General features: G+C 50.6%; 1 protein-coding gene across 1 annotated transcript in view; it reads left to right on the top strand.

Annotated features, from left to right (window-relative positions):
• Positions 1-8,558: 8,558 nt before the first annotated feature.
• Positions 8,559-27,807, top strand: part of LOC144180289 (trypsin-1-like) — a 46,986-nt gene continuing 27,737 nt past the window's right edge. The window contains exons 1-2 of the mRNA XM_077708660.1: positions 8,559-8,856; positions 26,326-26,447. Coding sequence (XP_077564786.1) covers positions 8,808-8,856; positions 26,326-26,447 — 171 coding nt within the window. The 5' untranslated portion in view covers positions 8,559-8,807. The remainder of the gene's footprint in view (positions 8,857-26,325; positions 26,448-27,807) is intronic.

The following is a 27,807-nucleotide window of genomic DNA, read 5'->3' as shown; positions in this document are numbered from 1 at the left end:
CTCCTCGAGCCTGTGCTGCTTACGGCCGCTATCACCTTTATCCGCGCGTGATGGTTTGAGAGCGAATATGAACGTGAATATGAATATGAATATGAAGAACGGACAAAAGCGTAAACGATGCCAAGCTCTACGTGCATCTGGTGGCCCCGGAAGGGTGGCTAAACTAACTGAAAAGACGGTACTCGAAATAACCAGGGTGCGCTTCCAGCGCTTGAGCGCTACCACTCGCAATGTCCTTAGCGAAATGGCTTTATAATATTTTTTTACAATGACTACCATTTTGTTTTTGAACGATTCCGGTGAACCAACTAGCCACTTCGACTGCTTTTCTCAAACACAAGGGGTTATTAGTTTCTCCCAATCGCCCATTCAGACCGATTCCCGATAAACAACGTGCAGCTTGCAGGCTATGCGGCGCGCCAGCGTATCGGCCTGAGGGTTGTAGCGGTTACCTATAGAGTTCCCAACGGGCAGCGTGGACTTGAAATAATTCTCGGAGCAGCACTGCATCGCACAGCGCCGTGATCAGGTCGTCAGGAATTGCTAGCTCGAGAACACCAGTCGTGGGCTCCACGAGCCAACGCAAACGATCACCGCATATGGTGACGAAATGGGCAACGAAATATGGGCAACGCAACAAGTCTAATTGCCGAGGGCGGTACCTTAACAGCGGTTGCCGTGTTTATGCACAAATTGTATTGTTCTGCTAAGTGGCCGGCACAACTTGCCGCTCTATTCACCACACGGAATTAAACTTGACACTGAGCAGATGGGGCGTTTCGAGGCACTCTCAAAATGTGACAACAAGCGCTGGCAAGGACGAAGGACAACGCAAGCAGACAGGGCAATGCCCTACTAACTGGTTTATTTACTGCGATTTACCCAATTTTATACGCGAACACAGCAAACGGAGGAGAGGGTGTAAAGGGGCAAACAACATAAAATATAAAAGCACTGGGTGAAGAAGGATGACATGTGAAAATGTCGCTGTACAGGGACGCACGTCTGAGGTAAAGCCTACTGCCGTGATAAAAATCTCAGTTCTTTTTTTGTCAATTATGTGTATGGAATTCTGGCGAACTTGTCTTTCAATAAACCTATCTCTTGGGCCTCGATGATTTCTCTGGTTAACTGCACTTTATTTCGAGCTACCGTGATGGTCTGACGGCGTACATTCTGGCGCACACGCAGTCTCTGCAAGAGATCGCCAAGTGTCCGGTACCCGTGCTGTGCAGGTTAGGCTATGTTCAGACTACCGACGCAAAAGCCATATCGTGATCTACGGACGTAAAAGAAACGGCGTGTCACGCAGTTCGGTTGGCTGAGACGTGAAATGACGTCATTGTTTAAAGTTATTACAATAGTTGCGGCAACAGTCTGAACTATGCCTTATTCTTGTGTTTTATCTCGTAGCCTATCATTCAGGCACCGTCCAGATTGACCAATATACTGCCTGACTGCGCATTGTCCTGTCTACTTGCTTTGACCTACGTCCCTCCCAGCGCTTGTTTCCACAAATGTATCACCAAATCACCCAAAAGACTGCAATCACAAAATATTCACTTACGGCGTGCGGTGGCATGCCTCCCCTTCTCGCAGCGCATTCAGCGACCCACGAAATGGTCCAATGCGCGCATAGCGTGTCACCTTGTATGGCTTTCCTTACGTACCTCCAGGCCCTTCCTACCGCTCTTTGAACAGCTTTGTGCGCGTCAGCATTGAGCACGCGACTAAATTTTGTTGTTTGTTTTCGTCTCTCCGTATGGAGTACAGTGCGGTCGGTGGCAGTGGTAGCCTTCGCAACAGAGCGGGGCTAGAGGGGCAGCACAAATAGCAGCACCCAAATGAGCGGAGGGAGGAGGAGGAGGAAGTGGTTGTCGGGGGTGGGGGGAAGGGGAGATAGGGGCCGATAACTGTCTGGCGTTGCGCCGACACCTCAACCGGGCATTAAGTTTTCCGCGCCGTATCCGGCATTCCCGCAGACTGCTACGCATAAATTTAAACATGGTGCAAACCGTGCATACGCGGTTATATCGAAGTAATGCCTCCACGAATTGGTATATTGGCGCAACGATATCCATCATCCAGCTATCGCTAGATTTCACTTAATGCTGTAGCGCACAGGTTGATGCCTTTTACCGCCTCACGGTAGAGAAAGCGTGGCGCGTCATTATGGGGTGCGATCACCTGCACCACAATTATCCTGAAGGGTATAGGAAGAATCACCAGAGTGAAAAGTTCAATAAAAAGATCCTGGGCCACCTCCACTAACGTGAAACCTGGGGAGGGGCGAAGCATGCAGTGTATAAGTGCATTCTTGGCGCGTTAGAGTTTTTGCCCACGCAGATGAAACCGTTGGGGGGTAGAGGTATACAGTTTTGCTGTAAAGGTCTCTTGTCGTTGAAACACGAAGCTCTCTAGCGCGAGGCGTAAACGAGTGTACCGATGTTTTTAGTACGCGTTTCGAAGCGCTCCAACGCGAGGCGCGAGGAGTGACCTGGTTGTTTTTTTTTTGTTTTTTTTAGAACGCGTTACAATCTTGCACGAGGCGTAAACGAGTTTCCCGGTTTTTTAGTACCATGACTACTTGCAACGACAATTAAAACGACGACGATTATGACGACGACGACGAGAGGAGACGCCAACAGCCCCAGCGCCTATGGGGCTTCGCCCCTAAAGTACGGATATGGAGTGTTTTATGTACATTCTGCGCTACAATGTACCTCAACAGCTACGCAAGCTTCCTTTGCGTTGCTGGCACCACAGCAGCCAAATATCGAGCACCTTCTCTGCAAGTGTCACAGACTCCAAGCTGCTCCTAGTGGAACGGAATCTATTAAGGCCAACAGTATTATACCTATAAGGCTGGCGGCACCCACCATTAGCCACAGCCAAATGAGGTTTCATTCACTTCTGGGACTTCGCTATCACCACCGGCGCCCACCCACACATGGGGACATCTTATCCGGTCCGTGCCCCGCCCCATCAGCAGTATAAGTCGAGTCGCCATCCGTATTTCAATGGAGCTTATGCATTCGTGTTCATTCCCGCTGCAGACAATCATTCAAATTTTGCATTCTTTCAGATGCACATGGTAGACAAGTTTCTTTATGCCTGCAACCTTTTTGTACCACGTCATCCGTTATGTTTTTACCAACGCATAACGCATGCTAAAAAATTGGCCGCGTACCTGTTCCTTTCGTTGCAAATGTCGACAAAAGACGATAGCCTTCGTCGATACTTGCCAAGTAAATCCCTCCCTTTGCTTTCCCGCTCACCTTTCATGTTGTTCCTCTTGCGTCGCACTCCTGCCAAGGTAAACACGCTAAAGGCTTGCTCATGTCCATTTAAATTTACCAATTTACCGCGTTCCATTGCTCCAGGCAGGGTGCCTCGATGCCAGCGCTGCGATCGCTTCTCGGCCTTTTGGCTAAGATGAAAATGTAGCATACGACGGTGACGCGCCTGAATCGAGGTGCCCTATTTTAAGGTCTATAGAACCGCGTTGCCCTAGTCCACGTTCGTTTCCAATCAGAACGTGTAACCTATCTAGTAGAACCTTTCGTAACTGTTGCCGCTTGATTTCTTAAAATGCCGCCAAAAGCTATAGTGACGCTGGGGGCACCAGGCGACAGTGTGCATTTTTTTTGTACAGTGGATGTAGCATTTAATTTCACAAAAATAATGCATCTATAAATTTTTTTTATAAAGGAACACTAATTATACCTTGTGCGTTGATTTTCTGTCTTATATATGCGTAATGTCTTGTTCTTGTTCAACAATGTTGACAAGTATGAACATATAAACCGGAGTCAGGCGTTTAGATTTGGCTGTGAGTAAAGAAGACTATTGCGCAGACTTCGTTTCACTTTGGCCGGGTGGCTGAATCGAATCACAGACAGACATACAGACAGACCAAAATTTCTGGGTTTAAGTAGCCCAAGAAAGACTATCGTCTTAAAAAACACCGGGACACTCGTTTACGCCTCGCGCTAGAGAGCTTCGTGCTTCAAAGACAAGAAACTTTTACAGCAAAGTTGTAAAGCTCTACCCTCCAGCAGTTTCACCTTCGTTGGCAACAACGCCAAGGTGCCCCTCCCCAGGTTTCACGTTAGGGGAGATGTCCCGGGTTTTTTTTTTTTTCTTAGCAAACTTTCTGTCTCACAGTAAGTTCTGCGATAAGTTTGTGATGGCTATACTTAAGTTCTATTCTTAGGTTGCGTAACACCTTCACGGTTGCATCAAATGCAACAGGGCATTAAAGTAAGGACGTCAACTAAATCCGTCTTCCGGAAAACGAAGCTTATAGGATTAGTGAGCGTGGAAGCCTTAACTGAATGTTGGGGCTTTTTTAAAATTCACTTCGGTGGCTCAGTGCGCACCTGATTTAAGGTCCTTTGGGTTGTCGGGGAAAATGTTATGTATGCTTTTGTAACAGACATTTTTAAGCGTTTAAAGAAAAATAAAACAGGCCTGTTGTAGTCACAGTTACCGCTTCAGGTGTTCCAGACCCCTCAGTCAGTACTGCTTTTTTTTGTGTGTTATCTAATCAGATCGTACACTTCTTCTGACTGCCTGAAAATTCCTAGTTTTGCGAACATATATTATTCTTGGGCCTTGTGATGACGTAAACTTTACAGGTGAAATTACTTTTTTTTTAAATCCTTAACAACCGCAACACCACTCTAAGATACCGCAGGCCAGCTCATGGAACACTCAGCTTTTTGGAACTTAGCTACGGTTCGCCAGCGTACCGATCAAATTTTATGATACCAACCACTTGCGTGATCAAGAAATTGATTCAACCAACGAGTTACCCAGCCACTCCCAGACGATGAGAGTTGCTGTTAGGCTCAAACCTCCCAACAAGTCGCTGACGCACAAGGCGTGCATACGAACCTCACAAAGCCTTTCCGTTGCTTCTGTCGCCCCAGGAGATTTGGAGTGGATACCAGACGAAGGCTGTCGCGATGCGCCAGTGACATTGAAACTGCGCACTTCATTTCGACAGAGTTTGCCCCGGGATGATGGATCCTGGATCCCCGTTGGCCGGCACCTGAGCACACAACGTCAGGGTCGACACAGGCGCTGCAGCGGAACCAGCCGCTCACCTTACTCTCACGTAGCATCAGAATATCTATAGAAAGCGAAAAAAATGACTTTCAGAACGCGCGTCAAAAGAAAATTGTGATTTATGGTTTGCTTGTCTGAACGTATGCCTTAGGTGGGTAAGCCTCGGTAGTGCATGAGAGATTTTTACGTCATTTTTGCGCCCTCGTGGTACTTCGCCCTGCTGGTTTATTCGAGCTGTGTACAGCGTTATTGTAGTCGACAGTTTCGGAAACACAATTGCTTGGTCTCTTCACAAGAACTGCATCCGACCGGTTGCGGTAGCTCATTGGCTAAGGCGTTGTGCTGCTGAGCCCAAGGACGCGGGCTTGATCTAGTCCGTGGTGGCTACTTTTCTGATGCAGGCAAGAAAGCGAAGACCCCGATGTGTTAAGATTTTGGCGCACGTTGAAGATCTCCGCGTGGTCAAAATTAATCCGGAGCCCGCTACGGCGCGCTCCGGGTGAAGCGCGCTACGCGCTACGGTGCGTTTACTGCCGTAGCGCGTAGCGGCCGTTTACGGCCGTATTACGACCGTTATACGGCCGTTTACGACCGATAGCAGCCGTTTACGGCCGTAGCGCGTCATAGCGCGCTACGGCGCGCTTCATAGCCCGGGAGTAGCTTTGGCACTTTAAAGACCACAATCAATCAATCAATCAATCAATCAATCAATCAATCAATCAATCAATCAATCATTCAATCAATCAATAACTGCATCCGGGATGCCTCAGCGCAGCCCAGTAGCCCCTTCCTAATTATTCCAAAAGGAGTGCATCTCTATGTAGATGCAGTTTTGACATGAAAAATTAGTGAAAATTGCACATGTAACTCGCTCGGCATTTAACGTCTCGTCATTTTGAAACATTAGTTTTAGAATTATTTAGAGAATCTGCAGTATTCCGGCCTTCTTGTAGAAGAGGAGTGTCACACCCGCTGAAGGGATGTAATGTGTTTTCTCATATAACGGCAGTCGCACACAATTTAACAGTAAAATGTAGTCATTATATATAAAGCTCCGAATCTGGATAAGGACAACGATTTTTTGTCTTCCTAATGGTGAAAGTTACCATACGGACTCTTAAAATGATGTCCGATCTAATCTGCAATGGAATGCTGTGTACTACAATGGTGCACATAGATGCGCCCCGAACTCGCTAAAGAATAGACAGTTTCTTTTTTAGTACTTGAAGAGCCTCTTGTGGTCTCTCGAACAGATTGGGGGCAAATCAAAGAGGAAGACCTCAGTTACATTTCGGCGTTAACGTCGACTAATGAGGCGTGATTGAGACTTAATCAGAGCCTGTGCCGTGAATAAGAAGGGCCGTTCTCGTTTGAGAAGACCTAGGTTGAGTCAGGTTACGGCCGTAGCTGAGGTAAACGGGATCTGAAAGCACGCTTTCGTGGTCTTACTTTTTTTTTTTTTTTTTGTGGTAAACACCAACCACTTTGAAGATTCACCCCCATTATTTAATTTGCTATCCAATTCGAGACCGTTCATGCCGAACCCCCAAAGTTTCATTTACTTATTACTTATACTTTCCCCCCACCGCCTACTCATAGCCTCGATTTTCCGCGATGAAGACTGTGCTGGGCATCTTGAATGCTAAGAGTGACGCTGCTCAAAACGCTTTGTCCGAAACGTGTATTAACATTCCTTTAACACTACTCTCCTGATTGAACCAGGTGAACATTAGCTGGGCTAAATAAGTATTGTGCCCAATCACAGGTATAAAGAGCGTCTGGTTCCAAGAGAAAACTCGCAATCAGAAAATACAACAGATTCGTCTGATTGAGGTTGCGATGAGGTGGAATTTGAGGGCAATGTAAGGGTAACCGAGGCGCGGTGCACGCGTTTCCACCGATGTGTGGGAGAGCTCGCGGGAGCGACCTTAACGGTAGCGGTGAGATTGAGGTGAAGTCGGGAGAACGTACTTCAGCCGAGGGCAGCCGCTGCTTCTTTCGGATGAACGAGCAGCTGGCGGGCGAGCGCACAGCGGCGCCTGCGACCGCCGGGGACGGCGTCCCAAGGCGGCATCCGCGGAGGCAACATCCATATTCGAGTGACATGGCGGGACCCACTTCCTGCATGCCTAATCAATGGCAACCTGGCCGCTCTCTCACGCCCTCGCGAAAATAATGAGGCCTGTGCTGGCGCTACTGGGGCAGAAGTAGCGAAACGAGTGTGAAACCATTAAGCGGGTGTGCAGCTTGACCCCTGATTAGTGGGCCGGCCCTCAGGTCGAACCGCCGCTGTTGCTCGGGCATGACACTCTGAATACTCGCCTTTTCCATACTTTCTAAATGGTACGCAGTTTTTGTCACAGTGGAAAGCATTCCCCTACCTTAAGTTCGGGATGAACTCAAGTGCGCAAGTCAACAAGTGTCCCTCGTACGATAGCACTTGCGCCTCTGAAAATGCAATGGGGTTTCGCCTTTGCTGTATTTAGGAAGATGCGTACGGCGAGCTTTGAGCTACAAATAATGTCTTGCCTGCACCTAAACGTCCTTCATTAAAGGGACCCTGCAACACTTTTTCAACTTTTTTTTTGAAATCTTAAATGCTTGCAGAACGTGGTCACCCAACACATCCAGTACTTAGATTAAGGGGTCGCAAAGTACCTCAGCCAAAAATTACTGCTCTTTGCCCATCAGATAACTCGTAAACTCGCTCGAAATATTGTTTTTTCTTTTTCGCGGTCTACACGTATACTTCGACGGCTCGAATTACGTCACTGAGGCGATGTAGCCGCTGTTGGCCGGTTTTCTTTCAGTTCCAGCAACGAACACTTTTCGGTAGCAACTTTAAAAATGAAGCCACAAAAACAAAGCAGAGATGGAAGGAGTATCGGGTGCGATGAGCAAATCACGAAAGCTGCACCATGCTCGCCGCGATAACTATAGCTTTCGCAGTGGTTCCAGACGCGAAAGAAAGAGTGAAGGCGCCTATCAAAAGTGTTGCAGGGTCCCTTGCAAGAAAATACAGCAAGAAAATAGAGCAACGCTCGCTGAATCGTCCGCGCAGACGCACGTGCAGACACGCATATGAGCAAACTGCTGCAGATTAAGTAAACAAACAGTCATACAAAGTGCGTGCATCCATCTTTGCTCCATCAAGCGGAAGCAAAAATCGTGACTCGCGATAGTTAGGCCCTCGGGATCAACCACGGAATGACTTGAACACTACGCCCAATGAGGCGGCCAGTGAACCTCTGCGGGTCGTAGTGCATACAGTCGAGCTGACATGACGTTAAGCGCGAGCGTCAGCTCCGTTCGTTTCTTCACCTCCGACCACCGCCAGATTTTTTCCACGGTGGAAAGAGAAGCAGGCGCTCATTCGCAGCAGTGCTTTTCCACGCCAATGCGCTTCGCTCATTGGCCAGCCCCGGTGCGATTTGGGTACGGAAGCGTGTGACGAGATTGGACTCCAAATGCAGCGCAAATGGATGTGGGCGCGGAAATAAGCTTCGCACCGCTTGTTGTCCTCGGCAGGGTCAACCTCGGCGAAACTTCGACGCCGGCGAAGGACACGTGTCATCACGCCCGGACCTCCTTTGTCCCTTCGAAATGATCGACGTGGGGTGTTTGCATCCGTGGCTCAGCTTAGTAGGCCGCCGGGCACGACGAGTGCCCCTCGGGCTGCCGGAGCTCTGGTGCCCTCGACGCGAGGAGTGACGCCTTTTTCTCAGCCACCCAACATGTGGACGAGGATACTGCTGGTGTTTGGAGTTTCCTTCGCCGAAGCCTGTGAGTGCGCCCCCCCCCCCTCGCCCATTCCTATTCGATTTTATTTTTTTGCAATGGGGTTTGTGCTACCATCATGCAGTTGGGTCGTTCATGAATTGTCTGTAGGCGTGAAGTGATCCCTGAGGGGCATTACTTCCGGCGAACGTCACTGCCAGTTAGGCATGTTCTTTTTTTTGCGCTTACTGCACATAAATTACAGCCAGGTGGTTATATAAAAAAATCATAAGGATATTGTCACTGTGGTAATATTCAAGTCGTTACTCCTTGGCAAAAACGCTTTTTATTTTGCGCTCGGCCGTTTCTTTGCCCATTAAAGGAAAGGCTGGCTTTGGCTTCTCTTTAATGTTAGACTCAGAGAATGAGATATAAAACGTGGCTTTCAGTGTGATGCACTAAGGAGAAAACTTGATGAAGCTTAATATCGCGAAATCCTGGCACCTGCATAACGGCGGCGGATAGCGGGATGAAGCGCATCCATCTAGCGCACGAGATGGACGCACGCGTACCCGCGCACACACGAACACACACATACCCACGCAATCCCGGAGTGCCCTGGCCTTTGAGCGCTCCCGTAATGTGTGCTGCGCCTATTTTAGCAGCCACAACTGAGTTGCCTGTGGTCGAATCCACAGTTACTGTATTTTCTCCATTCTAAGCACCCTCCCCTACTTTCGGAAAAAAAAATTGGGAAAAAAGTTTGCATGCGAATCTAAGCACTCCCTTTTCTAAGCAACCCATCGCACGGCGAATTTCAGAGAGGCGTGGAAGCGGGCCCGAATTGACGTTGTGGCCAAGTCATTTATGAAGTTTTAAATTTCAACCCACTTCAACTGAACAGAAGACAGCGTGCTGGGGGATGCTGGGAGCGACGGCCCAAGCGACACAACGGACTGGAATGGTAGTGAGGGGGACTGAGTATCATACGCAAGGGGTGGGTTAACTCACTGTCTGTACTATCGGCGTCAAATGAAATGTGAAGACGAAAATATGAACCAGAACACGCAAACCTGAAAAATACTGTTCGTAGGGTTCATTTAATGGCACGCTATTGATATATTTGGAAATCCACATTTCCCAACTTTGTTTTTGTAACCAAGTCACGCGTCATTTTGGCTTGCACGGAAAGACATCGCGCTATTTGTGTGTTCAGGTTCATATTTTCGTGTTCGCGTTTCATTTGACGCTGATAGTACCTATTTTTTTAAATGTTCGCCAAATGAAACATTGTTCCTTGCGCACGTACGTCGAGATACGGCCGCTAAAAAAAAAACTGGCCGGTAGGGGAGGGGGGGGGGGTAAATTAGGTGTTTCGAATCTAAGCACCCCCCTTACTTTGTGCATCGCGATCATGAAAAAGGGGGGCTGCTTAGAATCGACTAAATACGGTACTTTGTTTAAGTTAATCCATTCAAATGGATACGCTTATTTGGTAGCTTCGCAATAAGTGGTAGTGTCTTATACCAACACACGTATATCGCAACAATGCCAAAGGTATACATAGGCTTTTAGGAATGAAGAAATAGGGCGAATGAGATTGTGTTTACCGCTACCCTGTTCTTTACGCTACTAATCACCGCCTAATCGGATTGGGGATTCACGCGCCGAATTTGCGCCGAGGCTGTGAGGTGTGCTTTTGTGGAAGGCTACAGATTAGTTTCGGCCCCCCGGAGTTCCACAACGCACACCTGGGCCTCGTAGTTCAAGTGACTGCGTTCACGAAATAAATCGAACACACTATTCGCCATAATAAACACGCACCTCTCATTGCTTTCAGCCATAAACGGGTCGCTGCTAAGTCGAGAGGCTGGGTGCAAATATTTTTTGGTTGTCTTTCGTCCATAGCCCAAGAAAGAACGCCTATAAAAAGATGCGACGTTTCGTGCAGTACATTCGCGTCGGATGGCGACACCCAAATGACAGAAAGAAAGCCTGATTCTGCGGTTTTATATTTCACTGCAACTGGATCGGTGGTCCCGCAATTCATTTTAAATTTTAAAAGACATTGCTGAAAACGGATCGAAATGCTGGTAAATCCATCCTCTTGCGTTCTGACCATCCTAGAGACAACAAGAACATTTCATAGACCTAAGCCGAAATCGGCGCACTGTATGACCGTCACATGTAACTTAATGCTGGCTCATGAGGTGAGGTATACGCGCAGGACATCAGTAACTTAAAGCCCATCTCAAACTCCAATAAGTGTTTTGCATGCATCTCAATATGGCGAACTATCCTTAACATGAAGTGAACCCTGTACACCTCTCCTTCGACCTCAGCAAAAAGCTCGACCTCAGATTAAGATCATGCACATCAATTGGCTTTACTAGTGTGCATGCATGTGCGCGCGTGTGTGCGTGTGTGCGTATCTGTGTGTGCGTGCGTGCGTGTGCCTGTGCGTATGCGCGCGTGTGCGTGCGCGTGCGTGCGTGTGTGTGTGTGTGTATGTGTGTGAGTGTAGGTGTGCGTGTGCGTGCGCGGGTGCGTGCGCAAGTGCGTGCGCGGGTGCGTATGCGCGCGCGGGCGTGCCTGCGGCGCTACACGGTACTTCGTGATTCACTGCACTTCGCAACCAGTACCGCTGCTTCATTGTTTCTTCCGTGTGTCGCCCTATAATTCCAGTGCACCACCCAAAAAAGGCGTAGTGCTGTTTGTGGGCACTCTTAAATAAATAAATAAATAAATAAATAAATAAATAAATAAATAAATAAATAAATAAATAGGCTTCTTCAAAATTTTCTTTGAAGCCCAACTGCGTACTTACCATTAAGTGCACGTGTCCGCCTAGGACAATTTTGCCTGTCGAAGTAATTCATGCCAAAAAAGGCGAACAAACGAGGAGACCGAAAACACGATGTGACACTACTGAAGTCTTGGATTATTATCATCAGGGGAAGTCCCAATGGTTTCGTATTCGAAGCACATAGGCAGACTTAAGTGCCCCGACATTCTTTTTTGCCTCTACAGTTCCCACGACATCTATTGAGGCAGCATCACCGCTTTGGCCACCGCCACTGGGAACGATTACCTTACTGTAATGACCGACTCCCCGCCTGCCGCAACTTCCTGCTAGGTCGCATATCACGCGCGGCCCTTAAAATTCTGCAAAGTGTGCACATCATCTGTCACCCGGACACGAATCCTTCGAGGGAAAGGAGGCGGCACACGCCGCTGCCCGCGTTCATACCCACCAAGCCGTTTCTCAAGAAGGAGAAGACACGCAGTCCTTTCGCTCTTCCACGCCTATTCCCCTTTCATCGAGCACAGAAGTCCTAGCGCAGTACCATCACGAATGGCGACAGTCCCGCCATCGCACCTCCATCTATCCAGAGCCGAGACGACTGTCTTCCGCCGACATTCAGACGAATGTCTATCCCCACGCCGTTCTCCTCCATGCCATTTATTCCATCCTCTACTACGCTACCTGTAATTTCTCTCCCCAACCTAGCCTTCTGTACCACATGGTATGGGAGTGTCAGAAAACCCCATTCCTTGCCCCCAATCCTACCCAACGTACGAGCAATAGGCGGGCCAGCTGGCCAGGACGGACATTTCAGGCCAGCGTATCCTGGTGGAGAGGGCCAGGACAGAGAGCGGACCAGGGCGTTGAGAGAGAGAGAGAGAGAGAGAGAGAGAGAGAGAGAGAGAGAGAGAGAGAGAGAGAGAGAGAGAGAGAGAGAGAGAGAGAGAGAGAGAGAGAGAGAGAGAGAGAGAGAGAGAGAGAGAGAGAGAGAGAGAGAGAGAGAGAGAGAGACACTTTACTGGTGATACACCGGATTCAGAGGAGGCCCCCATATAGGGCGGGCACCCAACCATCAGCGCCCGAAGCTCGTCTCTATTAATATTTTTCACTTCGTAGCTGCAAGGTTACCGTTTTCATCCCTTGCATTGATTTCGAATTGACGTTTTGATCGCTCAAGGTACACAGCTTGGGCGGCGTTTCGAAGCGTCTCCGTTTCGAAGTCATCCGTTTTGTGCAGCTGCAGCGTGCCAAAACTTCCCCTCGAGGTGCCCTTTTCAGCTTGGCGCTTTGTCACCCTTAGAGCGCGTGCATTTTTTCGAAACGGACAAAACTAAACATTCCGGCCACTCGGCTACAGAGAAAGCCCCAGTAGAATGCTACGGATCAATTGAGCTCACCTGGGGTTTTTAACGAGCGCAAAAATTTCGACCCGGTGCCATTCTTGTTTTCCGCCTCCATCGGAAAAATGGTTTCCGCCGCCACGAACTGAATCCGACACCTCGTGCAGCATTCATTTAATTTTCTTTGCCTCTGTTATTTCTATAACATGTTATTGCTCCTGTGGATTAAGCTATCCTTCCAATTGCAGTGCCTCTTTGCTTTTTTTAGCATTAAAATTTAACAGGAAACAACTCTCGGTGATCGGAAAGGAATGTATATATAGACAATGAAGAATACGCAGACCATGATGCAGCGTCAAACTTGGAAAGCTTAAACGCGCCCACGAAAGGGGCGACATGTCCACAGAGCAAGTTGGTCGGCCTTGTGAAGTGCCTCCGCTACAGAAGCACCGATCCACTCGAGTACCTCCGGGAGCGTGGGTTGCCATCGCGTCCTGGCTTCCCTCCCCTTGGAAAAATTCTGCCCTCGGTCGTTCCTCCCTGTTCAGGGCGGGCGGAGATTTCTCTCACTTTGCTGCGGGTGCGAGGGGGCTGCTTCGTAAATATGTGCCGCGCTTCCGGGCCCCGGCGAACGGTAGCAACTTGCGATCGCATCCTGACTGAATCAACAGCGCAGGCCTGCACCAGACGAGCAACAGTTCTTCCTCCGCCTTGAGCTCCCGGTTGCTTCAAGTTGGTCATACGTGCCGTTATTTCTGACACGCGCAGGAAGTAAACAAAGTGTACGCGGAATATTAAATGCAGTTGTGTCCACACGAAAACCGGAAGTCGAGCTTTGCCGTGCAAAGCCCGTTGCATTATATCCTCTATCAAGCTTACTAAAGGAACTAAAAAAAATGATGCAATCCATATGTTGCTTCCTGTCAACTATACACGGAAGGCTTTGCATTTGAAATGCGAGCGATAGATGCCGCCGTAAAAGTCGCCGCACGTTTCTTCTTTCTCGACTTTTACCGCAACGACAACTTCCTGGTTGACTCGAAGCGTATGCCTTCACGTATACTCTTGACATTCTACCTCTGATTCTTTTCACCCCGCACCCTTAAGCTAGCAGAAACAAAGGCGACAGGAAGGTGAAACACTACGGTGCGACACGGGATAAGAATTTTACGTTCAGTGTATCGATCCTCTGCTAGGGGCTTCGAAATGTCAAAACAGGCGCAAATGGCCGCGCGCTGTTTAGGGGCGCTAGGAGAAAAACATTTACGTCAAGCAACAGGAGGGGAGCTCGGGAGAAATGAACCACGTCAGCTGCAATGAAAACTGGTGCAGGGAGAAAAAGGCGCTTCAATGTCAAATATATCCTGTATGGGGAGTTACTAGCTATGTCCAGCCAACTTCATTTCATGGCTTCCTCACGACAAAGTATTATATTCCACATTATTCAAACAATACGGAGTTGTTAGTCGTTCGCTGCGTACGGTATCAAGAAACCATGCGCCATCAAACTAGGAAAAAAAAGACAGCCGTGGCAGGGACGGACATTAAACGAAAACACGCTCAATTCAAGGAAAGTGGCCTGTAACCATTACTCCCCGCCTACACCACGATGAAGACAGCCTTCGAGGTGCATTAAAAATTCCTCTAGGCACTTAAGTCCGCTAATGTGCTTTGAAGGAGAAAGCCTGGCGATACTTTCCAACTTTCTTACCATTACGTCGCATTTGCATCTCTTTTTTTCACATTTATTTTCTTTTTTTTTTTTGGCGCGAATTACTTCTTCCGGCTTTTTTTCTGCTACAACGTGCTTGGGTGTCTTCGCTTTCGTTTCTTCGTATTACGGCGTGAATTACGTCAGCATGCAGACTGGCCCATGCCACATCTTCCATAGAATCAAGGTGGCCACTCGTTCTACTCACGTGCCATCACATTCAGGAAGAATGCCTTCTACAAATTCTGCGTTTTGAATTCGTAGTTCTGTGAATTTTGTGAAGCGGGCACATAAGCCGCTCAAAGCTAGCTAGCTAGCTACCTGCCTACCTACTACTTACTTACTTGATTCCGGGTAACCCCTCCTTCCCCCGTTGGGTAAGTGCGAAGAAGAAAGGAACAACAAAGTAAACAACAACTTTTGTTTACCGCTGGCAACGTGGGGAGATAGCGCACCGGTAGTGCATCGGGTAGTACAACTGCAAAAACTCTGGTTCGAATTTTATCAGACCCCAAATGTGTTTTAAGGCGAAAGGAAAGCCTTAACTCTCCCATTCTGCCAAAAAGCGTCATCGTGATGATTGCAGTTGTAGTCGGCCGGCCAAGAAAGTGGCCGCCGCTTTAAAGAGTAAATAAGCATTACACCATCTTGCGGTAGGGTAACCCTGAGTAGTATGCGAAGCAGGCATGGGGTCGATTCAAGTGCCCATTAGTTTTCAGTTGGTCGTTTCCGTGAGGTTGAGGTACGTAGCTACCGTTATATTTACCGTTTGGTTTCTATGGTAACTACCACACTTTTCACTTACCGTAACTACGAAATGGGAAATTGCGTTGACCCCATGGCTGTTTCGCATACTACTCAGGGTTCCCCTACGGGAAGATGGTGTAATTTTATTGGAGGGGGGTCGGGGGTATTAGAGTGGAGAGGCATTAGAGAGAGAGAGAGAGAGAGACGTTGTACGTGGTATGAGTTTGTCTTTATTTAGGCTTTATCATGATCATGTTCAACGTAGGTGACGTTGAGCTGTGGTTGGCGTTCCGCTTTGATTATGACCGCCTTACGGTCTGTGAAATGTACAGTCAAGGGCTGTTGTAGTGGATGAACCCTAAAGTTGCTGAAGATGAGGTCGATGCACGTTCCCGTTGTGGGCTGCTTGTAATCACGGCCCGCCGAGACTCGCCGACGCACGCCGCTGCCGACGACGATGAAACGTCGAAGGCGCGTGAAGCGTGCTCGTCTCGTGCCGGCTCAGGAAGACACCGGCAACACTGCCGCTCCAGGAGCCCTTAAAAGGGAAGCGTGCTCGTCTCGTGCTGGTCCAGGAAGACACCGGCAACACTGTCGCTCCAGGAGCCATAGAAGGGACCGGGCGTTCAGCAAGCCGAGCATGCGCAGTGGGGGTGTGGACGGCGCGACAACGACAACGACAAGGGAGGGACATAGCCCCGACCATGAGATGCTTCGCATCTTAAAAAAAAAATGCAGGAAGCTCACACTGCTAACGTGTAACACTTGAAGGTAGCGAAGCTGTACGCAACCTTCACGACCATCACGACGGTTTAAGTCCACGATTGAAGCCGATATGCTTCTTCTTCGGTGCCGCAACGACCTTTACTCCATCTTTGTTGCTATAACGGCGAAGAAGGAGCAAATCGGCGGCATTCGTGAACGATGCTGGGAGGGGTCTCCTTCGACGAGGGAGTTACTTGCGTCTTAGCAAGCGCTTCAGCCGCGGGCGTGTCGTTGAGCCACTTGTCGCTACTCCTCAATACTGGCTTGCTGAAATATTTGCGTCACAGTGAGGGCAAAGTTAGGTGACCTCTGGGAAATCGGTACTCGCACGTTAGGCCGTGGGTGCTTCGAAGAGGCTCGAGGAGAACTAGATATATCCGCTTCGCATCACTCCTCCACAATATGTAACAAGAAATATATGAATATGAGGTGTAACTTGCGAATATATGAGGTGAGATCAGTATGATGGGCTCTGGCTAAAAGGCGTGATATTTCCGGACACCGAGTACCTGGTTCGCTGGAAACACTACCAATCGTTTGCTAACGACGTCCGCCATCGATTGGGCCCAGCCACGACCACGCCGGACCAGGAGTTGAGACGCAACGACCACCAGCTGCCCGAGCGCGCCGGTGGCGCGGCTAAGCCCTGCTCAGCCTTGCTCGGCTGGGATTACCACCGCCGCGAGTGACGGGCTCCGGCCCGATTTCCAGATTTCCTAAACATGACAACACCACCGCAGGGTTCTTCCACGACTATGGAGTTTGACCAGCTCAGCGGCCGCACTCTCCACAAACCCGGCCCATGGCAACAAATCCTACGGGAGAGGCAAAATCGTAAGCAGCAAGCGGTTTCCCCCGCATCTGTCCGCAAGCCCAACCTCCGTGGTGATGTAAAGCCACGTCTTCCCGCCAACGATTTCAAGATCGTATATCGTCCTCAGGCCGGACTCCGCGTTTCTTCTTGGAGTGAGCGGCAGTTTGCACAAGCCATCTGCCAAGCAAGCAAACTTCCTGAACGGACATTCTTCTCCAGCGTAATTATCCAAACCCAAGTTACGCAGAACCTGATCGTCGCGAGCACACCCGACGAAACGCTAGCTCTAACACTCTGCGAAGTGACGACCATCCAACTGGGGGCAACGACCCAAGAGCTCACCCCCTACCTTAAACCACTACCGGGCACGACTAGAGGAGTCATCACCGGCCTAGACGGGGGGACTACGAATGAACAACTGCAGCACATACTGGCCACCCACGGGCCGCGCATTCTACACGCCAGACTACTCGGCACGTCGACCGCCGCCGTAATTACCTTTGAAGGCACCCGTGTGCCATACTACATAAAAGCATACAGCATCCTCACACGCTGTCGACTATACCGTCAAACTATCCAGTGCTGTGCTCTCTGCGGGGAGATGGGCCATCGGCAGGACATCTGCCCAAACCCCGAGGCCATCATCTGCCCAACCTGCCACTTACGTGATCCCCCCATCGGACATCCATGCACCCCGACTTGCCAACTTTGTGGACTCAACCACCTTACGGCCAGCCCTGAATGCCGTAAGAAATTAAAACCACCACCACCACCCCCTCGCCTAATGCCTCGGAGGAACGCCCGTACCAACCAAGGACTGGTCCCTGCCAACAGCTGGCCTTCCCTGGACGAGACCACCCAACCTTCACCACTCAAGAAACCCGCCAACAAGGTACGCTGGTCAGCCGTGGCACTTGCTCCACCCACTGCTCACCCCTCACCTATCTTAACCACCCCAACTCCGCCAACCGTCCCTGACCAACGCATTCACCAACTAGAACAGGAAAATGCCAGCTTAAAACAGCAACTCGAGGCCACCAACAAACGTACCGTTGCCCTTGAATCATGTATTGAGCAATTGCGTGCTCAAGTCGACAAATTGATCCACAACTCATCTCACGCTTCTGCAACGCCCATGGACACACAGCCTGACGAAGAGACCACTCCCCGAGCGCTCACCCCAGCCCCCACGGACCTTTCCCGCATTGAGCGACTTATTTACGATATGGGCGAACACATTAATGGCCGTCTCAACAGCCTTGACAAACGCCTTCAAGCCCTCGAGGACAGCACGCGCATTATTAAAGCACGCAAAAAGCCCAAGATCCGTCAGTTGCCCCCGGAATCAGAAGACACATGCTCGACCATCCCACCCGATCAAGAGGAGTACGAAAGTGCGCTTGATACCATAACAACAACAACCCACCACCTCCGCCCAAGCTACAGCTCGACTATGATCCCACCTAAATCTCCGGCTCTCACTATCTGGCAATGGAACTGTCGTTCCTACCGCAAAAAACGCCCCTCCTTATTGGCATACGCCCAACAACATTCCCCAGATATTAAACCCCGCAAGAAGTGGACGCGGCGCCAATCACCCTTCAGGGTTACAAATCTCACCAGACTGAACCCACCTCCCGCACCGCCATCCTCATTCGTGCTGCGCACGCGGTACAGACCCATTCCTTACCGACGGACCTTGACTGCACCTTTGTGGAACTTTTACCTCCGAAGAAAACGCAACCAAGCTTATACATACTAAATATCTACAGCACCCCCCGACAACCCCTTCATGGCATCCAAGCCCTACTACAAACACTACGGCAACGGACCCGTGGCCACCGACTTATTCTTCTTGGTGATTTTAATGCCCCCCACACGGCGTGGGGATACCGCTACGACACTCCTAAGGGCCAACGTCTTTTCCATGCCCTCCAACAACAGCATTTTCACCTGTGCAATATACCAGGTCTCCCCACCCGTATTGGCACAAGCGTTACCAGGGACACTAGTCCACACCTCACGCTCACTCACAACGTCCCGCATGCAGTATGGTCCCGCCACGACGAAACCCTGGGCAGTGACCATCACATCATTCAACTCACGATATCGCACTACCGCCCCAAATCACCCTCAATTGGCACGGCCCGCATCACCAATTGGAAAGAGTTCCGTAAACAAACACCGGCTCAGAAAATTGATTGCATCGACACATGGACAACTAAATTACTGGACCTCTGTCGGCAACACACTACCACTGTCAACCTAACGCAAGAATCCCCTGCGGCAGACTCTCACCTCCTCCACATATGGGAAGCTCGCCGCAGCCTCACCAAACGGTGGAAGCGCAATCGCACTAACCGTAAGCTTAGGATCCGCATTGCAAAGCTGACGGAAGAGGCAGAGAACTACGCTCGCCAGCTCAGCCGGCAGAACTGGGCAGAATTCTGTGTGAGACTTCAGGGTACCTTGGGCACCCGCCGTACCTGGCACCTGCTCCGCTCCCTTATGGGCAAGACGGAAACGAAGGCTACCACACACCATCACATCAGGCGCCTCATCCACTCCTACCCCGGTACGGAAGACCAGCTGCTGAGTAGTCTCAAGCAGTCCCTCCAGGAAGACCCCACGCAACCCCCAGCCCGCTACCCGCCCTACAAGGGACCCCCTAATCCCTCTCTCGACGCCCCATTCACGCTGCAGGAGCTGGAAGCTGCACTCCTGAAGCTCACACGAAACACCACCCCAGGCAATGACCAAATTCCCAACAAGCTTCTCCGGAACCTTGATCACGCAGAAATTGACCATCTCTTAGATTACTATAACCACCATTGGGCTGCTGGCACTCTCCCCCAGCAGTGGCGGCATGTGGACATTACGCTGGTCCCTAAACCAAACAAACCCATTACCACCGCAAACCTTCGTCCCATCTCCCTCACGTCCTGTGTTGGCAAGCTTTTAGAACACATGGTTCTTAACCGCCTCACTCCTTACATTGAGGACAATGGTTACCTCCACACTACCATGTTTGGATTCCGCCCGCACCTTTCTACTCAGGACATACTCTTACAAATCAAAGTGGACATCATCGATCACCTCACCACCTCGAGCAAGAAGTCTATCCTTGCCCTTGACATTAAAGGTGCATTCGATAACGTCACACACGAGGCCATACTCAAGGGACTAGCAACCACAAACTGCGGTCCGCGAATGCACGCCTATTTCACTGCATTTCTCCAAAACCGCACGGCCACCGTCCGCCTCGGGCATCTCCGATCCACGACTTTCACTCTCCGCTCCAGAGGGACACCGCAAGGATCAGTGGTGTCTCCGCTACTATTCAACCTAGCGATGCGAGAGTTGCCACCATTACTTAGCGCAATCCCTACGGTCAATCATGCTCTGTATGCTGACGACCTTACACTGTGGGTGGCACAGGGCTCCACCGGCCGGCAGCAGGATTCGCTCCAAGCTGCTATTGATGTCATTCAGGAGTACCTGCAGGAGAGGGGCCTCAAATGCGCCCCAGAAAAATCTGCGCTCATCACACTGTGTGCTCGCACGTACAAGAAACGCACCGACCCGATTCCAGATCCTGACCTCTTCATCGACAACCACCCAGTACCCAATGTCGCCTCACTAAGAATACTAGGACTAAACATCTCTAAGAACGGTAGCGGGTCTAGCACCATCCCCCAACTCCAGCGGACGCTCACTCAACTCACTCAACTAGTCCGCCGTGTTGCCCACCGTCGGTTCGGCCTTCAAGAACACGATGCGGTTCGCATCATTCAGGCATTACTGACCAGCCGCCTTATGTACGGGACCCCATACCTGGCCATCAAACCTGCAGAGCGAGACAAGCTCAACGTGATCATTCGCCAGGCTTATAAGACCGCGCTCGCCCTTCCGCCCACTACATCCACCCGCAAGTTGCTCCAATTAGGAATCCACAATACCTGGGAAGAACTTCTTGAAGCGCACAAGCTGTCACAGCAACGACGCCTTCTCCTTACATATACGGGGCGCTGTACTCTTCAACGCTTGGGTTATGCCACTCCCCCAGCCGACGACTGCCCGGTTGGCATACCACCTGATATCCGGAATCGAATCACGGTGGCTCCTGTCCCCAGAAATATGCATCCGGAATACAACGTCGCTCGCCGAGCTACTCGTGCGGCCGCGTTGCACCGGCTACATTCCACTAGCCCCATCACTCGGTACACGGACGCTGCCCGCTACTCCACCCAGCGAGCTTTCGCCGTTGCCGTTGTCGACCACCGCTTTCAACAGCTTTCGGCAGCCACTATCCGCACCACCACTGCCACAACGGCCGAAGAAGCAGCCATTGCGCTAGCAGCGCCTACAGCCAAAGACTACGTCACCGTACTTAGTGACTCGCAAGAGGCATGCCGCCGATATCTTCGCGACCGAATTACTCCCACAGCTCTCCGCATCCTTCAGGCTAATTACGAACTACCCGACATCCAACTCATCTGGGCACCCGGCCACGCTGACCTCCCCGGAAACGATGCGGCCCACGCCGCTGCCTGCGAGTATGCACGCCAGGCCGTCTCCGACCGGCAGTCTCCTTGCCCAGATACCCCTCTCACCCCCCCTGATCTCCTCACCCACTACCGCCTCAGCCCCCGCAGATATCCTCCCCCTCACCCTCGCCTTAGTCGTCTCGAATCCACTACCCTCCGAAGGCTACAAACTAACTCTTACCCCCACCGTACACTCCTCCACAAAATGTACCCTACCCAATACTACGCGACCTGTGCCTACTGCCCATCCCCTGGCACCCTATACCACCTGGTATGGGAATGCCAGCAATCCCCGTCTTTATCTCCAATCCCCAACCCTACTTACGAGCAGTGGGCGGACCGGCTGACCAGCTCGGACCTTGCGGCGCAACAAGAAGTCGTCGCTAGAGCCCGGGCAGCCAGCCAGGACCAGGGCATTCCGGACTAAGGTTGCCCCCCACAGGGCTGGTGCCCCTGCCATCTAGCACCAAATTTGCTCGTTTTTATTAAACGTTTATTTCTCTCTCTCCTTCGACGAACGAAGAAACGGAACGCGCACACTTAAACTAAGCGCCGCAGGTGCAACGCGCATGCTATCATGTGTTCTGGCTCGAGCAGGTGGCGTAATTTTTTTTCCCAAAGTGGCTACCGAGTCAGTAAGCCGTTTGAGACTAGAGTATTAACTCATGGTCGTGGCCGAATGGGTAAGTCTGCCAAACCGATTATGACTTCCTGGCAGTTGTTGAGTAAGTGTTGCCACGACACGGCGAACGCTGTGGTGGTGGTGGTGGAAAAACGTTTTTATTTGAGCCGACAAAAAAAGAAAAGAAAAAGCTGGAGCTTTTTTTTTTTTTTTTTTGTGGCCAATGTCACCGTGCATTTGAGGCACGCATGCACGAGCGCTCGGCATTTTTGTAGCGTGAGCTACACTGGATGAGGTTGAGCAGTTTCGCGTGGATCCTGGAAAGCCGTGCTGCGCATGCGTGAGGAGCAGTCACGTCACACGGCGCACAGAACGTTGCTCGCTGCCCGGCGTCTCTCTCACACACCCCACGCACCCAGCATCTTCACCGACCTCCGTTTCGCACGCGGCGGCCCGGTCCACTTGATGATCATGCGAGGGGTCGCCGGGTGAGTGAGTGAGTGAGTGAGTGAGTGAGTGAGTGAGTGAGTGAGTGAGTGAGTGAGTGAGTGAGTGAGTGAGTGAGTGAGTGAGTGAGTGAGTGAGTGAGTGAGGGAAAGAGGTTCCCAGCCAGCACCACATATGTATCGCTGTGGAACCGATGGCTCGTGCGTCGCAGCAACACCGGCGTGCGCCTGTGGAACCAGCTTAGCTCTTGGGCGATTGGTGACGCTGCGCCGGAGCCGCTTGATAAATATGCATGTGTCACATAACGCGTATTCTGTGTGTGTCATTGAAGCAGCAATAAGCATGATAATCAAGCTAATCCTAGACAACCAGGAAAGCTAAGAATAACCAGCTGAACCTTAGCTCACGCTACGTATATCCTGGCATAGCCGAGCTAAGCCACTGCTATTTTTTGTCTTTGGGTTTTTAACAGCCGACACCATACACAAACGATTTGCTCAACAGCTTCGCTGTAAGAAGACAAACGGGTCATTAATGCAATTTGAACCCGAGTCCGCATAGTAGCAGCCCCTAGCTCTACCAACTGTGCTATTTCCGCACGTTGCCAGTGTAGGCCAAAATTTGTTGTTTATGTTGTATAAGCGGCGGTTGGCTAGCGTTTTCGGGTGTAAGATAGAACCCAGTAGCGCACGATGCCGGAAAGCAGCAGCAGCCCTCTAAACCTGGCTGAAGGGCCAAAGAAAGCTTCGATTTGAAAAATTCCCCGCATTTCCCCGAGTGGAAGAATGTGAAAGTGCGAATGCACGAGTTGAATTTGCGCGGTTCGGTAATGTTCGCGAAAGAGAGATCACACACACACACACACAACTACAAAGAAAGAAAGATGCATTTATTCACAGACACCTATTTGTGTTGTCGTTGTACTTGATTGCTAGAGCGGATCTCAGCTTTGAAATTTCGTGTCAGTACTCCTTTAAGCGGGTGCATTAGCCCTTCTCACGCCCGATTCGTGGCCAATCCCCCACGTGGGTATGTGCCATGTCAGCGGCCAGGCAGCGCGCGCCCATCTCCCCCCGTTGCCAAGGAAGGCGAGGAGATTCCTGGCCAATCCCCCACGTGGGTATGTGCCATGTCAGCGGCCAGGCAGCGCGCGCCCATCTCCCCCCGTTGCCAAGGAAGACGAGGAGATTCCTGGCCAATCCCCCACGTGGGTATGTGCCATGTCAGCGGCCAGGCAGCGCGCGCCCATCTCCCCCCGTTGCCAAGGAAGACGAGGAGGTTCCTGGCCAATGCCCCACGTGGGTATGCTATGCGGACATCGCCGGTGGACGCAGGTTCAGGGTCGCTTAAGAAGTGCATCGCACTTAAAAGTAAGAAATGGCTGCGGCTTAGCTCAGTTAACCTTGGACTTGCAAAGCAAAAGCTTGGCTTAGTCTGGTTGAGTCTTGGTTTCGCTTGGTTAACCTTTGATGTTGCTGTATTGCCGACCACGGTTAAAAGCCATTCGGTCTCGTTCGACGCTCGCAGAAGGAGGCCTGGCGAACGCGGGGAACGCGCCGTTCCTCTTCGCAGAGCCCGAGACTAGTCACGTAGCTCGAGGCGACCCAGCGGTGCATGCATGGGAGAGAGAGAGAGAGACAACTTTATTACGCAATAATGCGAGAGTGGTTCCTCAGTCCAGGAGCCCATGTGCTGTCCAGGCTGCCGTAGCCCTGGTCACAAGCAGTAGCTGGTCCTCAGGTCGACAGCTGGACAGCAGTATCTCCCACTGCTCAGGGGAAGGGGACGGGTTCAGAGGCGGAAGGTCCGAGTTTTTTGTGCAGTCGAATAATATGTGTGCCAGAGTTCCTGGTTCGTGGCAGAATTTACAGCTGCGGCGGTGGTCGGCTGCCGATCAGCTGATCGGCCGCATCCGCGGCGGCTGCCGCCGCTCGTGCTGATCAGAACGACTGAAAACGGGGCCTTGTGCGCAGCACCGAAAGCGGGCCCAGTGGATCACACGATGCGCCTCGAGGGGTGTGTTGCTGGGGGTGTGTCTCCAGTCGAAAGGGGAAATTGCGGATCCGCCGCGAAACCGCTGGACAAAAGTAGCAAAGCATATATAACCTTACATGGCGTGGTTTTCTAAGCGTCTTCTGATGTCGAAGGCTAAGCGCAGAAGCTACAGCTTGGCTACTGGGGACACCGTCTGGGGAGGACTAGATATTAAAGTAACGCTTCACTAATCTCGTCGAGCTGTTTAACCGTCGCGGGGAATTCGGCCTTCATTTGACCGCAGCTGCGCCGTACCCTTGGCAACGCACCACGTGACTTGCCATGTCAAGCTTTACCGACGTCCGCGTTCGCTAGCCGCCGCCGCCGCCGCCGAGGCTGCCGGCTTGGCGCATGCGCTCTCTGTAGCTGGGTAGTCACCTGACCATGTGACTCACCACGTGCATGCGAGCTTAACCAGGATAAAATCCTAGAAAAAAGCCCAGGATAAAAAAATGGCCGCGTTTCTGCTCCTTCCGTTGCAAATGTCGACAAAAGACGATCATCTTTGTCGACATTTGCCAAGTAAATGCCTCCCTTCGCTTTCCCTCTCACCTCTCATTTTGTTCCTCTTGCGTCGCGCTCCTCCCAAGGTAAAGACGCCAAAGGTTTGCTTGAAAAATTTTAAATTTACCGTGTTCCACTGCTCCAGGCCGGGGGTCTCGATGCCAACGCTGCCGTACGGCGGAGACGCGCGTGAATCGAGGCGCCCTACTTCAAGGTTTATAGAACCGCGTTGCCTTACTCCATATGCGTTCCAAGCAGAACTAGAAACCTACCTAGTGGAACCTTCTGTAACTGTTGCCGGTTGATTTCTTAAAATGGCGTCAGAAGCTATGGTGGCGCGGGCGACAGCAGGCGACGGCGGAGTGATTTTTTTTTTCTGCAGTTGATGAATTATTTAATTTGGCAAAAATCAAGCATCTATGATTTTTTATAAAGGAACGCTGCAAATATCACTTCTGTATTCATTTGTTGTCTTATATTTGCGTAATGTCTTGTTCTTCTTCGACAATGTTGACAAGTATGAACCTTACACCGGACATAGACGGGTAGATTTACCTGTGACTATACAAGACCATTCCGCAGGCCTTGTTATACTTTGGCCGGGTGGCTGAATCGAGTCACAGACAGACAGACATACAGACAGACCAAAATTTCTGGGTTTAAGTAACCCAAGAAAGACTATCGTCTTTAAAAAACCCTGACCGTGGAGCGGGAGGCTTTGAGCCGTCGTCGGCAAGCGGCGTCTTACCACACCGCGGATATCGCTCGGCGAGCACCTTCACTGGAAAAGGTCCAGAATGCCAAGCGCGTGAAGCTATTGTCGGAGACTAAGGAAGAGCGAGCCGTTCAACTCGAAAACACCGGAAGCAGGAGCGGGGCCCAACCGTACGCAAAGGCAGGCTGTATACGAATAGTATAATAATCACAACTAAATCAAAGGTTAACCAAGTGAAACCAAGACTTAACCAGCTAGGCAAAGCCAAGCTTTCGCTTTGCATATCAAATGTTTAGCTGAGCTAAGCCGCAGCCACTTTTTAATTTAGACAACCCGGGAATGTTCGAGAAACAACTCAAGTGTGTGGTTATTTCTCACCAATGATCGCTGCTGTAAGCAAGCACGAGGACACTGCACGATTTAGGGTAAACATGTACAAGTGGGGGCGCCTCACACAGCCGGGCGTGCCTGTCGGCAATGCAGGGTTCCCGTTCCCGAGGCCCCTGTACCAGTGCGGCCGCCGCCTGGTGCGGGGTCCAGTGGTTGAGACCAGCACGCGGGTCGTCGGGGGACGCGACGCCGCTCTCGCTGAGTTCCCCTTCCAGGTGAGAGTTCCTTGCGCCGGCCCGAAACTTGTAGTGTGCACAACGATCGTAAATCACCCGTCGGAAGTAGGGTGTGTGCATCGTTACGTCAAAATAGTCTGCTTGAAGGCGAGCGTAGAAAATAAAGAAATGTGGTTGATCCATGTTTTAAAGGGAGCGGTAAAACACGAAGTGAAATGTGCAAAGTTCAATATGCGCGTTCAATAAGTGCAAAGGGCACTTATTGAACGCGAAGAGATGGCCCTGTCAATGATTCCGTGTGCTTCGGACTAAGGGTTTTTTGTGGAAATTAAGTTACTTTCTTCTTTTTATGGATTTGCATGAATCGGTGAGCATGCCAAGGGTAATAGTTCTTCGCAGATAGCAGCTCGACCTAAGGGCATTGAGTATAGATTGCAGTTCTGTTTCAAAGCTGGTAAGGTGATCATTTTGTAGAGAGTGGTAGGCAATGGAGGCTGGAAGTTCGGGCCATATTCATTCGAGGCCGCCATGGCAGAGGTAGTTGTTAGGCTTGCGTCTGTAGATGTCTAGTAAATACTTAAACGACTGGCTTAAGATATTTGAACATTGATAGTCGCTATATAATAGGCGGAGTAGGATTAAATCAGATGGTAGTTATTTCAGCCACATGGCAGCGCTACGTTCTGTTCCAATTAAGATTCCTAGGAGTCGGGTCGGTTCAGCGAGGGAAGTTACGTCTGAAGCCGCTAGGGAGATACTCACAGGCGTACTGTTTGGTGGTAGCTTACAGCCATATGCCGTAACAGGTCCGGTTTTCTCGGGCGCCAACGCACGACCGAGAGCTGCAAAAATTCTCGAGGGTAATGGGCGGCTTCTTCAAGTTGTGCGAGCATATCATCCACGGTCTTAGTCTTGTGAGGCGAGGATGCGAACGCATGCACGCTCTTTAACCCCCAGAAAAGTCATACCACCGTAATTTGTCAAACAGGCTCACACGTTTCGCACTCAGCCCTGTGTGGCATGTGCGCAAACAACCCACGTGATCCGCGCCTGGATGAAACCAACTGTTGAGCAGGAACAGAGAACAGCTGTGGCAAGAACTGATAAAGGCCTTGTACACCCGCAACAATGGCGCAGCATGTGTCTATATCTCTGTATAAAAATAAATATGAATTTCTGATCAGGTTTTTTTGTTCACATAAAAGTTTATGTACGTAATTATCTACGTCTCTTCAATCAATTAAATGGGAGTCTGTATCCATCCTGGCGTTAATGTTTCATTGCCGTGTTCTTTCTGCGCAGTTTTTTATGATGATGATGCGACACCCCCTAGCCCAACAACTTTATGTACCGAACATTTGTGTCCTTCTTAAGTCTGGCGTTACGCGCTCGTGGTTCG

Source organism: Haemaphysalis longicornis, unplaced genomic scaffold (genome assembly GCF_048455015.1).
Source record: "Haemaphysalis longicornis isolate Haplotype H1 unplaced genomic scaffold, Haemaphysalis longicornis Haplotype H1 scaffold_4, whole genome shotgun sequence".
NCBI lineage: Eukaryota > Metazoa > Arthropoda > Arachnida > Ixodida > Ixodidae > Haemaphysalis > Haemaphysalis longicornis.
This window is presented reverse-complemented; position numbering and strand designations above follow the sequence as displayed.